General features: G+C 44.0%; 1 protein-coding gene across 2 annotated transcripts in view; it reads left to right on the top strand.

Moving 5' to 3' along the window:
* The window catches only part of PRR5L (proline rich 5 like), a 93,851-nt gene that overhangs the window by 58,466 nt on the left and 15,408 nt on the right, over window positions 1–19,977 (top strand). For both annotated transcript variants that reach the window (XM_037999513.2, XM_037999514.2), the window contains exons 6-7: window positions 914–1,005; window positions 16,625–16,765. In XM_037999513.2, coding sequence (XP_037855441.1) covers window positions 914–1,005; window positions 16,625–16,765 — 233 coding nt within the window. The remainder of the gene's footprint in view (window positions 1–913; window positions 1,006–16,624; window positions 16,766–19,977) is intronic.

Here is a 19,977-nt window from a genome sequence, read left to right as displayed (position 1 = left end):
GACTTCCTGATCCTAGGAGTAAGTAGGGACAGCATCAGAAGTCAGGTGCTGTGTTTTGCAGAGTGCCTTTTCAGAGAATGCTGCCCTCCCAGTTACTGTAAAGAAGTGGGTGGAGAAAACAGTTTACAGATCCTCTTTCTGCCTCTCTCCATTGACAGCTGAAACTCAGAATAAACCCAGTGTCTTAATGAGTGAGAAAACAAAACAGTATATAGCTGTGCACATGATCTTCCCGGATTAGCCTGGCCAAGAGCTTGAGTTCTGGAATCACAGCTCTGCCTTTGAGCTGTGTGACTTGGGGGCAGTTAGTTGGCCTCTCTGAGGCTGTAAAGTTGGGGGTATTAGAGTTTAGTCATGAGATATCTTATAGGTAAGTAAACTAGCATTGTGCTGGATAATGTTGTAACCATTCATGTGATAATAGCTACTGTGTGATTTTAAGATGTCAGCTCCCTTTTCTGGATTGGAGGATGGAAAGGCATATTTGCATATTTTCCGTTGGATTTTCCCACCCAGTCCTACATTTACTATAGTAACACCTTGTAGATCAAATGTAAGTAGTGCGCTCTCTTCCCTCCCCACACCTAATGCTGCGTCTCCCATTCAGAGTCTTACTAGTGAAGACTGGTAAGTTTAGATTACTTACTAGTAAGACCAGTGAGCTAAGATCAATGCATGCATCCTTGTGAGATGGAATATATTTCTGCCCTGAGAATTTCTGTTGGTCTTAGCCTGGAATGAATATCCTGCAGTACCACACCTCTGCTCTCTGGGCTTTAATAGCTCCTGGCTGCAAGTTTTTTTAGCATGTGCAACTTGACATTTTATGTGGAACTGTCTTCTGGCCTCTTCTACAAATAATGACAAATTCTTTTCTTTCTTCCTCCCTTCCCATCTTCTCGCCCTCTTGTAGGTGAAAATCGCATTGAGGTTCTGGCTGAAGTCTGGGACCACTTCTTCACTGAGACTCTCCCTACCCTGCAGGCAATATTTTATCCAGTTCAGGTTAGTCTCACTGGGGAACACTTCCTGCCATCCTCAGCAGTCTGTCTTCTCTCCTGGCCTTTGCGGCCTGGGGGCTCCTGGTAAATGGGAGAAAACTTGGAGATTGGGTACTTGCATTGGTTAAGGAGTTCAGAGATCTTTTAAGGGCTCTCGGGTTCTATATTTAGTACCTAACTTCAAGTGAAGAAGAGTGCCTGCCTAACTAGCAATTTTTAGGCTCTTGTTACCCTCTTGGTTTTGAGTATGTCTTTATATTCTTGGAGTGGTTTGTTTTTCTTAGTTTTCAAAAGTAGAGAAGTTGGGGGGAAGGGAGATTTCTTGTTTCTTTTCTTTCTTTCTCCCCTGCCTCTTTCTTTCTTCTCTCCCTTTTTTTTTTTTTTTTTTGAAGCTCAATTTTAAAGCAAGTTTGCTGTTGCTTTCAAATCATGAAAAAGGAGTAACATTCCGTGTTCCTCTGTAAGGGATCCTACGTGATTTAGTAGGAAGAACGCTGGACTAGGAATCTGTAGACTTAGATTCAAGAGTGTGAGTTTGGGCAGAGTCATTTATCTTCTGTGAGCATAGCTCCATTGTATCTCCGGCAAAACGAGGAATTGAGAGTAAAATATGAATGACACCTCTAGTATTCTTATTCTGTGGCCTTCACTCCTTCTACCATTTGTGTTGATATCCTTGCCCCCTTGTCTCTGTAGAGCTAATACCACGATGATCACTGCCAGGTCGATGCCACCCCTAAGGAAGGTTGACCTGTAGATGTTCCTCTCCAAAATACATGTCTCTCTCACTTCAGCTGCAGTGTGCTCACTCTTCTCTCCTCCCACTGGGGTTGAGGCTTCGTATGTAATTAGGTATTGCTGAAGCGTGGGTGTCGTATGCAGAGGAACACAGCCATTAAGCAATAGGTAGAACGACCTTATGCCAGAGGTCAAGGCCCACGTGGACTGTTTGGTCTGAACAGTGTTTTAAAGGAATTTTGAATTGCTGAAAACATATGTCAAATATCTAAAACCTGGGAGGTTAGGCTTATAATTCCATTTTCCATGTTAGACCCACCCCATAACATTTCCAGTAAGATAGTACAGATAGAAGCCTCTGTCCTGTAGCCTGCAGAAACCTTCCCCTTCCTTGCAGTAGTCACCCATCAGCCATCAGTGAGTCTTCTCTCAGGAAGATAGACATGGGGATAAGGTTGCCAGATTAAGCATAGAAAAATACAGGATGATGGCCAGGCACAGCACTTTGGGAGGCTGAGGCTGGTAGATCACTTGAGCCCAGGAGTTTGAGACTAGGCTGAGCAACATGATGAAAACCCATCTCTATTAACAAAATTTAGCCAGGCATGGTGGCATGTGTCTGTAGTCTCAGGTACTAGGGAGGCTGAAGTAGGAGGATCACTTGAGCCCAGAAGATCAAAGCTGCAGTGAGCCGAGATTGCACCACTGCACTTCAACATGGGAGACAGAGCAAAATCCTGTCTCTAAACAAACAAACAAACAAACAAACAGGATGTTGAGTTATATTTGAATTGCATATATAAGCAAATAACGCAATATTTGGGACATATTTATACTGAAAAACTCTTCAAATTTAACTGGGCATCCTGTGTTTTATCCGGCAACCTTACTAGAAGAGGGTTATACAGAAAAGGCCTGGATTTGTAAGTCGACAAAGGGGCATGTTGAATCAGTACCTGGCGCCTCCTGTGCTTATTTATTTATTTATTTATTATTATTATACTTTAAGTTCTAGGGTACATGTGCACAGCGTGCAGGTTTGTTACATATGTATACATGTGCCATGTTGATGTGCTGCACCCATTAACTCGTCATTTACATTAGGTATATCTCCTAATGCTATCCCTCCCACCTCCCTCCACCCCCCGACAGGCCCCAGTATGTGACATTCCCCACCCTGTCTCCAAGTGTTCTCATTGTTCAGTTCTCACCTATGAGTGAGAACATGTGGTGTTTGGTTTTCTGTCCTTGTGATAGTTTGCTCAGAATGATGGTTTTCGGCTTCATCCATGTGCCTACAAAGGACATGAACTCATCCTTTTTTATGGCTGCATAGTATTCCATGGTGTATATATGCCACATTTTCTTAATTCAGTCTATCATTGATGGACATTTGGGTTGGTTCCCAGTCTTTGCTATTGTGAATAGTGCTGCAGTAAACATACGTGTGCATGTGTCTTTATAGCAGCATGATTTATAATCCTTTGGGTATATACTCAGTAATGGGATGGCAGGGTCAAATAGTATTTCTACTTCTAGATCCTTGAGGAATTGCCACACTGTCTTCCACAATGATCGAACTAGTTTACAGTCCCACCAACAGTGTAAAAGTGTTCCTGTTTCTCCACATCCTCTCCAGCACCTGTTGTTTCCTGATTTTTAATGATCACCATTCTAACTGGTATGAGATGGTATCTCATTGTGGTTTTGATTTGCATTTCTCTGATGGCCAGTGATGATAAGCATTTTTTCATGTGTCTGTTGGTTGCATAAATGTCTTCTTTTGAGAAGTGTCTGTTCATATCCTTCACCCACTTTTTGATGGGGTTGTTTGTTTTTTTCTTGTAAATTTGTTTAAGTTCTTTGTAGTTTCTGGATATTAGCCCTTTGTCAGATGGATAGATTGTAAAAATTTTCTCCCATTCTATAGGTTGCCTGTGCACTCTGATGGTAGTTTCTTTTGCTGTGCAGAAGCTCTTTAGTTTAATTAGACCTCATTTGTCTATTTTGGCTTTTGTTGCCATTGCTTTTGGTGTTTTAGTCATGAAGTCCTTGCCCATGCCTATGTCTTGAATGGTATTGTGTAGGTTTTCTTCTAGGGTTTTTATGGTTTTAGGTCTAACATTTAAGTCTAATCCATCTTGAATTAATTTTTGTATAAAGTGTAAGGAAGGGATCCAGTTTCAGCTTTCTACATATGACTAGCCAGTTTTGCCAGCACCATTTATTAAATAGGGAATCCTTTCCCCATTTCTTGTTTTTGTCAGGTTTGTCAAACATCAGATGGTTGTAGATGTGTGGCATTATTTCTGAAGGCTCTGTTCTGTTCTATTGGTCTATATCTCTGTTTTGGTACCAGTACGATACTGCTTTGGTTACTGTAGCCTTGTAGTATAGTTTGAAGTCAGGTAGCATGATACCTCCAGCTTTGTTCTTCTGGCGTAGGATTGTCCCGGCAATGCGGGCTCTTTTTCGTTTCATATGAACTTTAAAGTAGTTTTTTTCCAATTCTGTGAAGAAAGTCATTGGTAGCTTGATGGAGATGGCATTGAATCTATAAATTACCTTGGGCAGTATGGCCATTTTCATGATACTGATTCTTCCTATCCATGAGCATGGAATCTTCTTCCATTTGTTTGTGTTCTCTTTTATTTCGTTGAGCAGTGGTTTGTAGTTCTCCTTGAAGAGGTCCTTCACATCCCTTGTAAGTTGGATTCCTAGGTATTTTATTCTCTTTGAAGCAATTGTGAATGGGAGTTCACTCATGATTTGGCTCTCTGTTTGTCTGTTATTGGTGTATAAGAATGCTTGTGATTTTTGCACATTGATTTTGTATCCTGAGACTTTGCTGAAGTTTCTTATCAGCTTAAGGAGATTTTGGGCTGAGATGATGGGGTTTTCTAAATATACAATCATGTCATCTGCAAACAGGGACAATTTGACCTCCTCTTTTCCTAATTGAATACCCTTTATCTCTTTCTCCTGCCTGATTGCCCTGGCCAGAACTTTCAACACTGTGTTGAATAGGAGTGGTGAGAGAAGGCGTCCCTGTCTTGTGCCGATTTTCAATGGGAGTGCTTCCAGTTTTTGCCCATTCAGTATGATATTGGCTGTGGGTTTGTCATAAATAGCTCTTATTATTTTGAGATACATCCCATCAATACCTAACTTATTGAGAGTTTTTAGCATGAAGGGCTGTTGAATTTTGTCAAAGGCCTTTTCTGCATCTATTGAGATAATCATGTGGTTTTTCTCTTTGGTTCTGTTTATATGCTGGATTACATTTATTGATTTGCATATGTTGAACCAGCCTTGCATCCCAGGGATGAAGCCCACTTGATCATGGGGATAAGCTTTTTGATGTGCTGCTGGATTTAGTTTGCCAGTATTTTATTGAGGATTTTTGCATTGATGTTCATCAGGGATATTGGTTGAAAATTCTCTTTTTTTGTTGTGTCTGTGCCAGGATTTGGTATCAGGATGATTCTTGCTTCACAAAATGAGTTAGGGAGGGTTCCCTCTTTTTCTATTGATTGGAATAGTTTCAGAAAGAATGGTACCAGCTCCACTTTGTACCTCTGGTAGAATTCGGTCGTGAATCCATCTGGTCCTGGACTTGTTTTGGTTGGTAGACTATTAATTATTGCCTCAATTTCAGAGCCTGTTATTGGTCTATTCAGGGATTTGGCTTCTTCCTGGCTTAGTCTTGGGAGGGTGTATGTGTCCAGGAATTTATCCATTTCTTCTAGATTTTTTAGTTTATTTGTGTAGAGGTGTTTATAGTATTCTCTGATGGTAGTTTGTATGTCTGTGGGATCGGTGTTGATATCCCCTTTATCATTTTTTATTGTGTCTATTTGATTCGTCTCTCTTTTCTTCTTTATTAGTCTTGCTAGTGGTCTATCAATTTTGTTGATCTTTTCAAACAACCAGCTCCTGGATTCATTGATTTTTTTTGAAGGGTTTTTTGTGTGTCTATCTCCTTGAGTTCTGCTCTGATCTTAGTTATTTCTTGTCTTCTGCTAGCTTTTGAATGTCTTTGCTCTTGCTTCTCTAGTTCTTTTAATTGTGATGTTAGGGTGTCAATTTTAGATCTTTCCTGCTTTCTCTTTTGGGCATTTACTGCTATAAATTTCCCTCTACACACTGCTTTAAATGTGTCCCAGAGATTCTGGTATGTTGTGTCTTTGTTCTCATTGGTTTCAAAGAACATCTTTATTTCTGCCTTCATTTCGTTATGTACCCAGTAGTCATTCAGGAGCAGGTTGTTCTGTTTCCATGTAGTTGAGTGGTTTTGAGTGAGTTTCTTAATCCTGAGTTCTAATTTGATTGCACTGTGGTCTGAGAGACAGTTTGTTATAATTTCTGTTCTTTTACATTTGCTGAGGAGTTCTTTACTTCCAACTATGTGGTCAGTTTTGGAATAAGTGCAATGTGGTGCTGAAAATAATGTATATTCTGTTGATTTGAGGTGGAGAGTTCTGTAGATGTCTATTAGGTCTGCTTGGTGCAGAGCTGAGTTCAATTCCTGGATATACTTGTTAACTTTCTGTCTCATTGATCTGTGTAATGTTGACAGTGGGGTGTTAAAGTCTCCCATTATTATTGTGTGGGAGTCTAAGTCTCTTTGTTGATCTCTAAGGACTTGCTCTATGAATCTGGATGCTTCTGTATCGGATGCATATATATTTACGATAGTTAGCCTTTCTTGTTGAATTGATTCCTTTACCATTATGTAATGGCCTTCTTTGTCTCTTTTGATATTTGTTGGTTTAAAGTCTGTTTTATCAGAGGCTAGGATTGCAACTCCTGCTTTTTTTTGTTTTCCATTTGCTTAGTAGATCTTCCTCCATCCCTTTATTTTGAGCCATGTGTGTCTCTGTGCATGAGATGGGTCTCCTGAATACAGCCCACTGATGGGTCTTGACTCTTTATCCAGTTTGCCAGTCTGTACCTTTTAATTGGAGCATTTAGTCCATTTACATTTAAGGTTAATATTGTTATGTGTGATTTTGATCCTGTCATTATGATGTTAGCTGGTTATTTTGCTCATTAGTTGGTACAATTTCTTCCTAGCATCAATGGTCTTTACAATTTGGCATGTTTTTGCAGTGGCTGGTACCAGTTGTTCCTTTCCATGTTTAGTGCTTCCTTCAGGAGCTCTTGTAAGGCAGGCCTGGTGGTGACAAAACCTCTCAGCATTTGCTTGTCTTTAAAGGATTTTATTTCCCCTTCACTTATGAAGCTTAGTTTGGCTGGATATGAAATTCTGGGTTTAAAATTCTTTTCTTTAAGAATGTTGAATATTGGCCCCCACTCTCTTCTGGCTTGTAGGGTTTCTGCCAAGAGATCGCTGTTAGTCTGTTGGGCTTCCCTTTGTGCGTAACCCGACCTTTCTCTCTGGCTGCCCTTAACATGTTTTCCTTCATTTCAACTTTGGTGAATCTGACAATTGTGTGTCTTGGAGTTGCTCTTCTCGAGGAGTATCTTTGTGGCATTTTCTGTATTTGAATGTTGACCTGCCTCTCTAGGTTGGGGAAGTTCTCCTGGATAATACCCTGCAGAGTGTTTCCCAACTTGGTTCCATTCTTCCCATCACTTTCAGATACACCAGTCAGACATAGATTTGGTCTTTTCACATAGTCCCATATTTCTTGGAGGCTTTGTTTGTTTCTTTTTACTCAAACTTCTTGCTTCATTTCATTCATTTGATCTTCAGTCTCTGATACCCTTTCTTCCACCTGATCAAATCAGCTACTGAAGCTTGTGCATGTGTCACATAGTTCTCGTGCCATGGTTTTCAGCTCCATCAGGTCATTCAAGGTCTTCTCTACACTGTTTATTCTAGTTAGCCATTCATCTAACCTTTTTTCAATGTTTTTAGCTTCTTTGCAATGGGTTTGAACATCCTCCTTTAGCTTGGAGAAGTTTATTACCGATCATCTGAAGCCTACTTCTGTCTACTTGTCAAAGTTGTTCTCCATCCAGCTTTGTTACGTTGCTGGCGAGGAGCTGCATTCCTTTGCAGGAGAAGAGGTGCTCTGATTTTTAAAATGTTCCGCTTTTCTGCTCTGGTTTCTCCCCATCTTTGTGGTTTTATCTACCTTTGGTCTTTGATAATGGTGATGTACAGATGTGGTTTTGGTGTTAATGTCCTTTCTGTTTGTTAGTTCTCCTAACAGTCAGGACCCTCAGCTTCAGTTCTGTTGGAGTTTGCTGGAGGTCCACTCCAGACCCTGTTTGGTATCACCAGTGGAGGCTGCAGAACAGCAAATATTGCAGAACAGCAAATGTTGCTGCCTGATCCTCTGGAAGCTTCGTCTCAGAGGGGTACCCGGCTGTATGAGGTGTCAGTCAGCCACTATTGGGAGGTGTCTCCCAGTTAGGCTACTTAGATGTCAGGGACCCACTTGAGGAGGCAGTCTGTCTGTTTTCAGATCTCAAACTCTGTGCTGGGAGAACCACTACTCTCTTCAAAGCTGTCAGACAAGGACGTTTAAGTCTGCAGAAGTTTCTGCTGCCTTTTGTTCAGCTATGCCCTGTCCCCAGAGGTGGAGTCTATAGAGGCAGGCAGGCCTCCTTGAGCTGCGGTGGGCTCTACCCAGTTTGAGCTTCCTGGCTGCTTTGTTTACCTACTCAAGCCTCAGCAATGGCAGACGCCCCTCCCCCAGCCTCGCTGCCTCCTTGCAGCTTGACCTCAGACTGCTGTGCTAGCAGTAAGCAAGGCTCCATGGGTGTGGGACCCTCCAAGCCAGTCACGGGATATAATCTCCTGGTGTGCCATTTGCTAAAACCATTGGAAAAGTCCAGTGTTAGGGTGGGAGTGTCCCGATTTTCCAGGTACCATCTGTCACGGCTTCTCTTGGCTAGGAAAGGGAATTCCCTGACCCCGTGCACTTCCTGGGTGAGGCAATGCCCCACCCTGCTTCAGCTCACACTCCATGGTCTGCACCCACTGTCCAGCAAGCCCCAGTGAGATGAACCCGGTACCTCAGTTGGAAATGCAGAAATCACCCATCTGTGTCGCTCACGCTGGGACCTGTAGACTGGAGCTGTTCCTATTTGGCCGTCTTGGAACCAGCTGCCTTCTGTGTTTAAAGGCAAGCTGAACCAGATCCAGGACAGCAACATGGTACCACCATTTCAAAGGGCCCTGGGTCTCTCTTCAGGCCTTTTGTGTAGGGAATTCCAGGGTGCAGGTGTCCAGATGGTTCTAGAATGGAGAATGCAGAATCTGGGTGGACCTAGCCCCAGTATAGTCAAGAGGGCAAAAGTGAAGGCAGGGGATGGGGAGGGTCTTAAAAGCTCAGAGCCAGGCAGGAGCCCAGACATGTGGGTCTAAGGATAGCTCTGTTTTGGTTCTCTTGAAGGATGGTAAGCTCTGGCAAAAATTAATATTGCCCCTGTTTGCCTCTTCACTCCCCATTGACTGACTTGAATTCTGTTTCTCTTCTTGAGTTTGCCATGGTCCCAACCTTGCTGGCTTCTCTTTTCCTGTTAACGCCTGAGACCATACACATGTGCTAACCCTGCTTTATTCAATTAGCTGAATTGGGTATGGGTGAGATGGGCATGTCCAAATTCAGATTATGGACAGGGAATATTCCAGGGAGGTGGTGAAGATCTGTAGCAAATGGGCATCAAAGGTATATAGCATACCCAGAAGGAGGCAAACTGTGCCTTCCTCCTCCTTTTTGCTCTCAGCTGATCAGGTTCACATATTTATCATTTTATGGGACTGTATGCTCTTAGGCTTTACTTTTTCTTTGTGCTTAGCCTAGAGAAACTGGATGGCATTTGGGTAACAGGGATATGCACTGTTATTTTTTTTGGAGGATGTAGGTTGTGAGGAGACAGGCTTGGTTTTCTTATGCTTTCCCCCCACCCCCAAGCCTAAAACAAGAAAAGAAAAGCCAATTCTGGATTAGTATGAATTCCTTCTCTGATTCATTGTGGGCCTAAGAGATGGCTAAGGCCTGGTAACAAGCCAGTGCTCTGGTTAATGGCCCCAAATGATCCTTGAAGAAAGCAATGATTAACTTGTTTATGTGGCAGGTTGGTATAAACCAGGTACCCCACACCATCCCTTAAAAGTATTTTCTGCCTACATTGAAGGCCAGATTCTGCATTTAGAAAAAGAATTTATGGGTTGCAAACCAGCAAGGAGTTCTCAAGATAAAGCCCCCTGCACCCCAACCCATGCTGGGGAGGAATTTAGATATTGAGAGACTGGGATATTGGAGCCAGTTCTAACATAAATGGTCGTGGCATGTTGCTGTCCTTGGCCTGGTTCAGCTCACCTTTAAACACAGGAAATACTAGGTACCAATTCAATATGCCCCACTGGTCACTTATAAATCGAGGCCTTTTCTTCTGAGAGTGTAATGTTTAACCATGGGCTTAGAAGTCCCAAAGGCAAAAATCCGTCATGTTCTCCAGGTGAGTGCTATAACTACTCAGGCCCAGTCTAGACCCAAATAACTACAGGTATTTCATATGAAGAAGTGATGACAACAGAATAATCTGGGTAAGAAATGAGGGAGGGGGAGCAGCACCAAAGAGGAACAAAGTGGTTCAAAGCATGAGCTGCTGAGTTAGCTCATGACTGACTGTGTTTGTCTGTTTGTGTTGCTATAAATGAATACCCAAGACTGGGTAATTTATAAAGAAAAGAGGCTTGTTTGGCTCATGGTTCTGTAGGCTGAACAAGAAGTGTAGTTGCCAGCGTCTGCTCTGGGTGAGGCCACAGCAAGCCTTCACTTATGGCGGAAGGCAACAGGGGAGCCAGTGTATCACATGGTGAGAGGAAGCAAGAGATGGAGAGGAGGAGCCAGACTTTTTAAAACAACTAGCTCTCTCATACTAATAGAGTGAAAACTCACTAAAGAGTGAGAGCGGCCGGGCGCGGTGGCTCAAGCCTGTAATCCCAGCACTTTGGGAGGCCGAGACGGGCGGATAACGAGGTCAGGAGATCGAGACCATCCTGGCGAACACGGTGAAACCCCGTCTCTACTAAAAAATACAAAAAAACTAGCCGGGCGAGGTGGCGGGTGCCTGTAGTCCCAGCTAGTCAGGAGGCTGAGGCAGGAGAATGGCGTAAACCCGGGAGGCGGAGCTTGCAGTGAGCTGAGATCCGGCCACTGCACTCCAGCCTGGGCGACAGAGCCAGACTCCATCTCAAAAAAAAGAGTGAGAGCTCACTCGTTACCAAGGGGAGGGCACCAAGCCATTCATGAGGGATCTGTCACCATGACTCTACCTTCTACTGGACCCCACCTCCAACACTGGAGATCACATTTCAACATGAGGTTTGGAGGGACCAAATATCTAAGCCATATTATTCTGCCCCTGGTACTCCAAATCTCCTGTCCTTCTCACTTCGCAAAATACAATCATTCCTGCCCAATATCCCTTAAAGTCTTAACTTGTTCCAGCATCAACTCAATCAAAAGTTCAAAGTCTCATCTGAGACTCAAGGCAAGTTCCTTGTACCTATGAGCTTGTAAAATCAAGAACAAGTTATTTACTTATAAGATACAATGGTGGCACAGGCATTGGGTAAACATTCCCATTCCGAAAGGGAGAATTTGGCCAAAAGAAAGGGACAGCAGGCCCCACTTGAGTCTGAAACACAACAGGGGAGGGCAGACATTAAATCTTTTTTTTTTTTTTTTTTTTTTTTGAGACAGAGTCTTGCTGTGTCAGTCAGGCTGGAGTACAGTGGTGCAATCTTGGCTCGCTGCAAGCTCAGCCTCCTGGGTTCACACCATTCTCCTGCCTCAGCCTCCTGGCAGATATTAAATCTTAAAGCTCCAAAATAGTCTTTGACCCCAAGTTCCACAGCCAGGGCACACTGATGCAAAGGATGGGCTCCCAAGGCCCTGGGCAGCTCTGCCCCTGTGGCTTTGAAGGGTGCCAGCCCCTGGGTCTGCTCTCACAGATTGGAGTTGAGTGCCTGTGGTTTTTCCAGGCTCAGGGTGCAAGCTGGTGGCTCTACCCTTCTTGGGTCTAGAGAGCAGCAACCCTTTCCCACAGCTCCACTAGGAAGTGGCCCTTTGTGGACTGTGTCAGGGGCTCCAACCCCACATATCCCCTTGGCACTGCCCTGGTAGAGTCTCTTTGTGGGAGCTCCACCCCTGCAGCAGGCTTCTGCTTAGGCACCCAGGTTTTTCTATACATCTTCTGAAATCTAGGTGGAAGCTGCAAAGCCTCCTTCTCTCTTCCACTCTGTGCACCTGTAGACTTAGCACTATGTGGACGCCACCAAGGCTTATAGCTTGCTCCCTCCAGAGTAGCAGCTGGAATGGTACCTGGGGCACTTTGAGCCACTGCTGGAGCCAGAGAAACTGGGATGTGGGGAGCAGTATCCTGAGGTAGCACTGGGCATCCCCTGAGCGTGGCCTCTAAAACCATTATTTCCTTTTAGGCCTCTGGGCCTGTCATGGGAGGGACTGTCCCAGAGGTTTCTGAAATGACTTCAAGGCCTTTTTAAAACTGTGGTCTTGGCTATCAGCACCTGTTTCCCTTTTAGTCATGCAAATCTCTCTAGGAAGTCATTGTTCCACAGCTCGTTTGTATTTCTCTCCTGCAAATGCCTTCTCCTTCTTCACTGCATGGCCAAGCTGCAAATTTTCCAAATTTTCATACTCTGTTTCCCTTTTAATTATAAGTTCCAACTTTAAGTCATTCCTTTACACCTATTCCTGATTTTAGGCTGTTAGAAGCAGCCATGCCACATCTTGAATGCTTTGCTGCTTAGAATTTTTTAGAGACAGAGTCTCACTCTGTCACCGAGGCTGGAGTGCAGTGGCACAATCTTAGCTCATTACAACCTCCACCTTCTGGGTTCAAGTGATTCTCCTGCCTCAGCCTCCCAAGTAGCTGGGATTACAGGTGCCCACCACCACGCCTGACTAATATTTGCATTTTTAGTAGAGACAGGGTTTCACCATATTGACTAGGCTGGTCTCGAACTCCTGATCTTGTGATCTGCCTGCCTCAGCCTTCCAAAGTGCTGGGATTACAGTTGTGAGCTACCACACCCATCCTAGAAATTTATTTTACCAGACACTCTAAGTCATCACTCTTAAGTTCAACCTCCCACAAATCCCCAGGGCATGGACACAATGCAGTCTAGTTATTTGCTAGGGCATAAAAAGGGTGATCTTTATTCTGGTTCCCAATAACTTCTTCATTTCCATTTGAGACCATCTCAGCCTGGCCTTTACTGTCCATATTTCTATCAGTGTTTTAGTTATAACCATTTAACTAGTCTCAAAGAAGGTCCAAACCTTCCCTTGTCTTTTTGTCATATTTTGAGCCCTGAGCCCTCCAAACTCTTCCAACTTCTGCTCATTACCCAGTTCCAGAGCTGCTTCCACACCTTCAGGTATCTTCCTAGCAACATTCTACTCCTTATACCAATTTTCTGTATTAGTTCATTTTGCATTGCTATAATGGAATACCTGAGACTGGGTAATTTTTTTTTTTTTTTGAAAAAAGCAAGGTTTATTATTTGACTTACAGTCCTGCAGACTGTATAAGAAACACAGTACCAGCATCTGCTCCTGGTGAGGCTTTGGGAAACTTTTATAACCATGGTGGAAGGTGATGGGATGCCAGTGTATCACATGATGAGAGAAGGAAGCAAGAGATGGGGGAAGAGGCACCAGGCTCTTTCAAACAGTTAGCTCTCATGTGAATTAACTGAGAACTCACTTATCACCAAGGGGAGGGCACCTAAGCCATTCATGAGGGATCCGCCCACATGACCCAAACACCTACTACTAGGCCCCACCTATAACACTGGAGAAAACATTTCAACATGAGATTTGGAGGAGACGAATATCCAAACCAAGTCACTGACCTGGGTTCACATCCTCAGTCTGCTGCTTATCATCTTGATATTCTTGGGAAGATAACTTTGCCTCTCTGAGCCTTGGTTTTCTTCTAGAAGATAATAAAACTTGTTTCACAGGAGTGTTAAGAAGAGTAAGTGAGATAATACATGAAAAGCACTTAATTTTGCATATGACATACAGTAAGGGCTTAACAGTTGTCATCATCATCATCAATATCATTATCATTACTATTCTCTGTACAATAAAATGTGTTGGAATCACAGCAGATAATCCAGTTATTTGGGTGTGGTTTTCCTATGTCATTGGCTGAGCAGATGAGTTGACAATGGATGACTGTTGAGTGTCTGCCATATACTGGCACGTTATGGATGAGTGTCTACCATATACTGGCACTGTTATGGATGAATATCTACCATATACTGGCAGTGTTATGGATGAATATCTACCATATACTGGCACTGTTATGGATGAATATCTACCATATACTGGCACTGTTATGGATGAGTGTCTACCATATACTGGCACTGTTATAGAAGTGTGGGTACAGCTCGTGAGAGTTGCCTAAGTGGGGTCATGACATGTATTTTCCTAATCATCCTACTTAAGAAATCATCCTCCCAGTTGGTGTGAGACAGTAGGCTCTCTTATACACTGTTGCTGGGAGTACACACGGATGCAGTCTTTTTGGAGAGCAACATGGCAGTATTTTTTAAAGACTTTTTAAAGGCATATTTGGATTGAGCAATTTTCCTTTGCAGGACAATAATCAGGATATGCTGACAAAATATGCCCAACATGGCATGGATAAATATGTTTGAAACACACACACACGTGTGCAAATGAAAGCATCTTGGTCAGGAGATGGTTGGTTACACAGAGTGTGTTCATACAGTGGTAGAATATTATGCAGCCTTAAGAGTGAAGTGGGTCAATATGTGCTGGTATGAAAAGATTTCCAAAATATACAAAGTGAACCAAAGCAAGCTGCAGAACAGTAGGAGGGGTATAATATCTGTGTGGGTTTAAAGGTTTTATGTGTGGTTTTGTGGATATAGGAGCTTTCTGGAGAAATCCAGAATATAAGTAAAAACCTCAAGGAGCAGTTACCAGTGTGGAGTGAGAATAAGAGATTGGACGAAGAGGACTTGTAACTTTACCTTAAGCCCTTTTTTCTGATCTCTTTTAATCTTTGCCTTTAAATGTTTTATGATGTAAATACAAAACCAAAAACAGTAAGGCAAAATAATTGTCTATTTGGAGTGCAGTTCCGGTGGATGAATGGTACTTCGGGATGCCTTGATGACCTTCTAGGGAATTCCTAGAAAATCAGTTCTGGAAAGTGATTTGGCAGTTGTTGGAGCAGGAGGTCCTAGAATTGTTTCCTTTTGCCTTGCAGTCTTTCCTTCCCACCAGACTTGCTGTTCTAATTTCTAGAAGGTTGCCTGCCCCAGTCTTCCTTTTTCTCTCTTCCCACATTCTATAGTTTAAATCAGACAGTTCTGTTGTTCACTTCCCTGGAAGGTTGTAAACAAAAAGTTGGTTATGTCTCCTCTGCTTCCAGCATCACACAGGACCAAGAGCCAGGACCTGGCCAGAATAATGCTGCCTAATGCTGGCTCTCTCCTGTTGCCTTAACATCTCTGTCCATCAATCCATCCAACAGAGGTAGTACCAACTGGCCAACTTTTAAAAGATATTGAAGGAATAAAAACCCAATCAAAGTCCCTCATTATAAGATAACTTAAAGCACTCAACATAATGTGAGCTCTATAATTTTTTATGTTATTGAAAGGTATGGGTGGTGACTGTGTGTATCTGTTGGATGTGGGGGATCAGGGGATATGGAGATAGCAAAACCACTCTGACCATGTTTCTATAAAACTCTACGGGGTTGCAGGAAATATAAAACATCCTTAAACCTTCGTCAGCTTGGGACGGTACCCTAATGATGTCTTTGGTTCTACCAAAAACAACTGACTTCTAGTGTGCATTTGTATGTATGTGTGCAAAGGAGAGTCTGAAAAATGCACCCTCTTTTCTCTTTTGTTGTTAAAAAACTTGAGGAGCTCTAAAATCAGGAAGTTTGGGTTTGAAACCCAGCTCTACTTTGGGTGTATTATAGTAATTCTCTGAGTTTTCAGGTTTTTCATCTGTGAAATGGGTTTGGTTCTACCAAGAGCAACTGAGTTTTAGTGCGCATTGTATGTATGTGTGCAAAGGAGAGTCTGAAAAATGTACCTTCCTTTCTCTTTTCGTCTTGGGAAACTTGAGGAGCTCTAAAATCAAGAAGTTTGGGTTTGAAAGCAGCTCTACTTTGGTTGAATTATAGTAACTCTCTGGGTGTTTGGGTGTTTCATCTGCGAAATGAGTTTTATAATGGTACCTATCTCAAAGGGTGGTTGTGGGGATTACATGTGTTGTTTACATCTTAACTATGTAGAATCATGCCTGGCACATAGAATTTAATACATGTTAGCTTATTGATAGTTATTATTTTCACCTTCTGCTCCCTACCGCATCCCAACAATTGAACAAATCCCTTTCCTCCTTTTACTTTCCTATTTATTTTTCTTCCTCAATTATTGGTATTTATACAACAATCTAAGAGGTCCCATGCTTTTTTCTTTATTTGTATGATAGGTGTTCAGATGTATTATAGATGAAGTTGGGAAAACAGCCTTGAATGTAGGGAGGTAGTGTTGATCTTCTTCTTTGTTTCTCCCATCTTTCTCTTTCTCTCCTTTCTGACCAGTTATAGCACTTATAATAGTGTGGCCCTGATTATATGTGCCTTGTATTGTCTTTGGGTCATTTAGGTAGGCAGTTTGAGTCATGCCTTATCTTAACTACATTTTAATTCTAGAGGAGCTTGGTCTTTGGCTCTTTGAAAGACACACTGGCCCTTGCAGATGCCTCATCCCATCTTTGGTGCTATGTAAACATGTGTTGTCTTGAGCTTCACATGATCGGTGGCAGATTCAGTGAGATCTCACCTCACAGCCTTCCCTTCTCTGTCCTCTCTAGGGCCAGGAGCTGACTATCCGCCAGATCTCCCTCCTGGGCTTCCGAGACCTGGTCCTGCTGAAGGTGAAGCTGGGTGACCTGCTGCTGCTGGCCCAGTCCAAGCTGCCCTCGTCCATTGTCCAGATGTTGCTCATCCTGCAGGTGAGGCTGTGCTGGAGACTTGCCCCAAGGCCAAGGGAGGGAGCGAGGGAAGAGACTGCCTTTTTGAGATAAGCGGGAAGGAACCTAGTGACCAGAGCACCTTAACTTGGCTAACTACTATTTAGTTTGTTGGCCCGTGTTCGTTCGTTCATTCATTTGTTCATTTGATGTGCATTCACTGAGCACCTGTTAGGTCCTGGTGCTGTGCTTGGTGCCAAGATTGCACTCGGGAGTGAAGGAAGCATAGTCTTTCATTCAGGAAGTAGATACCCTTTTCCCCTCTCCAGTGATGCCAGGGAGCCACAAGTTGCAAGTCACAGCAAATAATACACTTTGGCCTAGCTTAAGCAGATGAGGAACTCCCTGGAAAACTCTCAAGGCAGATGGACTTCAGGAGGGATTACAATCAGGAATGAGGCTGTCTCAGGCCAGGAAGCCACCATCCTTCCTCTGCTTCCTAGTCTCTACTTGTATCTGGGCTACCTTGTCTGTCTTCGTCTTTCCTATCTTTCCTGGACTTGGTCTTTTTCTCCCTGCAGGTTTGTGTTCTGTGTTTGGTTTTTACCTGATCGAATGTGACACCTCACAGTTGATGTGCTTCCAGTAAGAGACTAGCTAGTGGCTGCCTAGTGTCACTCAATCCCAATTCTAAATCAATACTAGGAAGTTGAGCTAACACTTATTGGTCTTTGGCTATGTGCCAGGCACGGGCCAAGGACTTTAAGTGTGTTGTTTCCTTAATCAGATAATCGAGACAATCACCGTATGAAGTAGGCATTGTTGTTATTCCCATTTTAGAGGTGAGAAAAATGAAACCTAGTAAGTTTGTGTGCTTGCCTGAGGTCCCTCAGCTAGGAAGAGGCAGTAAGATTTGGAATTATGCACACCGTGCTTCCTCCCCAGAGGAAATAATTTAATTGGTCCAGCTTGGGCTAGATGATTCCTCTTTGCCCGATCAGCCATGACCCTTGAATAAGATCAAGCAGTATAAACATGGCCTTGGCAAACTCATTCCTATGGGTGGGGGCACACAGTTCTCAAAGACTAGAGTTTCTGGCTAGGGACACCCCCAAGAGGTGACTGCTATGCCTCTTCATCTCCGTAACAAGTTCAGATGCTGCAGCATTAGCTCTGAGCCCTTCCTCAGGGAAGATGGCTTCATCCTTGATCAGGCTAGTGGTGACCCCTTGCTGCCCTCACAGCAGTGATGGAATGTCAGGCACTGGGGCCCCAATCCTTCCCCCACATTCCCCAGCTGGTGTTACGTTTCAGTCCTTGAAGCTGGGCCATCCTTCTGGGCATTCTCCCCCTTTCCTATAATTAGAGAGGAGGAAGAGTTGCCTAATAGGATGAGGGTGGGTGTAATTGGCCGGAATGCCAGGTCAAGTATTTTTATGGAAGAGATGGAGAAGGAGGGGGATAGAAAAATGCATGTGGGTCTGAGAAGCCTTAATTAGATCGTGCTTCCTGAATAAGGAGTCTTGAAAATGAGCCCTTTGGGATTCTGATAGGAAAATTCGGAAAGTTGGGCTCCCATCTTCCCATTTCAGTTTATAATAGTTTAGAGCTGAGAAGCGATTCCTTTGTGTTTTGGGTGGTGGTGGTTTGTTTGGTTTTGTGGGAAGGAGAATTGATCCAGTCCTGCAGGTGAAGGCTGTCACCTGTCATTGCTGGAACAGGAGGGCCTGTGTCTATAATGAAAGACACCTATCACATTCCAACATTCTGGGCCCTGGGCCAGGTAGCCCTGCAACCGTATGAGAAAGCTGTCATCATAGCCCTGAGTCCCCAAAGACAGGTGAGACTGCTTGCCCAGGAGAATCTGCCGTCATGCACTCTGGTCCCCACCCCAATTTGCTCTCCATGGGACTGCCTCAAACTCTGCAGTGGTTTCTAGTCGATCTTAGAAAAACAGCCCAAGTCTATACCCTCGCCTTCGGCATCTCCCACCCTTCCATCTCTGCCTGGAACCTGACTTCCCCACTGCTCTGGTCTTCTTGGCTTCTGGCTGCCATGGGATCTTTGTACTCACCATTCCTCCTGCTCAGAACACTTTGTTTTCCGGGCCCCTCAAGTCCCTGTCTAATCAAGGCAGGTCAATGTTTTCTCCTTGCCCTTGAGCCCTCAGCACCCAGCACAGTCTTTGACACATAATAGGTATTAATTAAACACTGGCCATGGAATATAGCACCAACTAGTAGAAGCTTGAGCAGGACTGACTCTGGGTCCCTGACCTCACACCCATGTTGGTGACCATCACGCAGGGCTTCTTCTCTTGGCAGAGGGAAGTACAGTCAGAGAAGCTCTGGGGTCATGGTGAATTTCTGGAAAGTCAGGCAAGGAAGCAGTTCCTCCTGTGTCTATACCATTATTTTCCCCATCTCACAGCTGAGATGGAGGTTCAGAGAAGGTGGTGGCCTTTCTCAAGGTCTTGTACTTATTGATAACAGAGCTTGATTGCTCCCCATCCCTTAGCCCTTGTCTTCCTACCTCCACTTTGCCTTTCTTGGCAACTACTGCCTTCCTTTTGCAGTCTCCCAGGGTACTGGGAAACGCCCCACAGGCACCCTACAGACCATTAAAGATCATCCACTCTCCTGCAGGGCAGCTGGCATCACTTCCCCGAGAGCTTCCTGGGAATGGTGCCTTTGGCCCATGTTCTTCCTTGCCAGGAGCTCTAGAGCCTGGGGCTGGGGGTATGGCTGTGAAGAACTCGGATCTTTCCCTGGCCCAAGTCCATCTTGAGCAGCAGGGGTGGTGGCCTCTGGATCTGAATGAAACTTCCAGGTGGCACTGCCCTGGGGCCATATCTGCTACAGGAAATTTGGGCCTCAGTACTTAGAATTGTCCATTATCTCCTTAGACCTGCACTTTCCACAGTGCCATGAGACCTGGGGCTGATCTTTTTCAAAACTACCTGAGCCTACTACAGAGAAAGAAGCCCTTAGGCCTTCAGCTCCGTCTTTTCTGTTGCTTTTCCACAGTGTCCCTGACCCAAGTCTACCCTTCCCAAAATGTACAAATACTCCTACAGTGGGCCACGTGTGCTGCCTTCAAACCGCCCCAGTGAGAGGCAGAGTCAGAGATATAGACCAGTGTGAACATCAGTTCCCTCCCAGCTGATGCAGACAGGTCCTGAGACCACCGTCAGAATGGTGCATTCTCAGGGGTCCCAGCTAGGCAGAGTGTGCAGACTGTGCAGCCTGTGCTCA

The sequence above is a fragment of the Chlorocebus sabaeus genome, chromosome 1 (assembly GCF_047675955.1).
Source record: "Chlorocebus sabaeus isolate Y175 chromosome 1, mChlSab1.0.hap1, whole genome shotgun sequence".
Lineage (NCBI taxonomy): Eukaryota > Metazoa > Chordata > Mammalia > Primates > Cercopithecidae > Chlorocebus > Chlorocebus sabaeus.
This window is presented reverse-complemented; position numbering and strand designations above follow the sequence as displayed.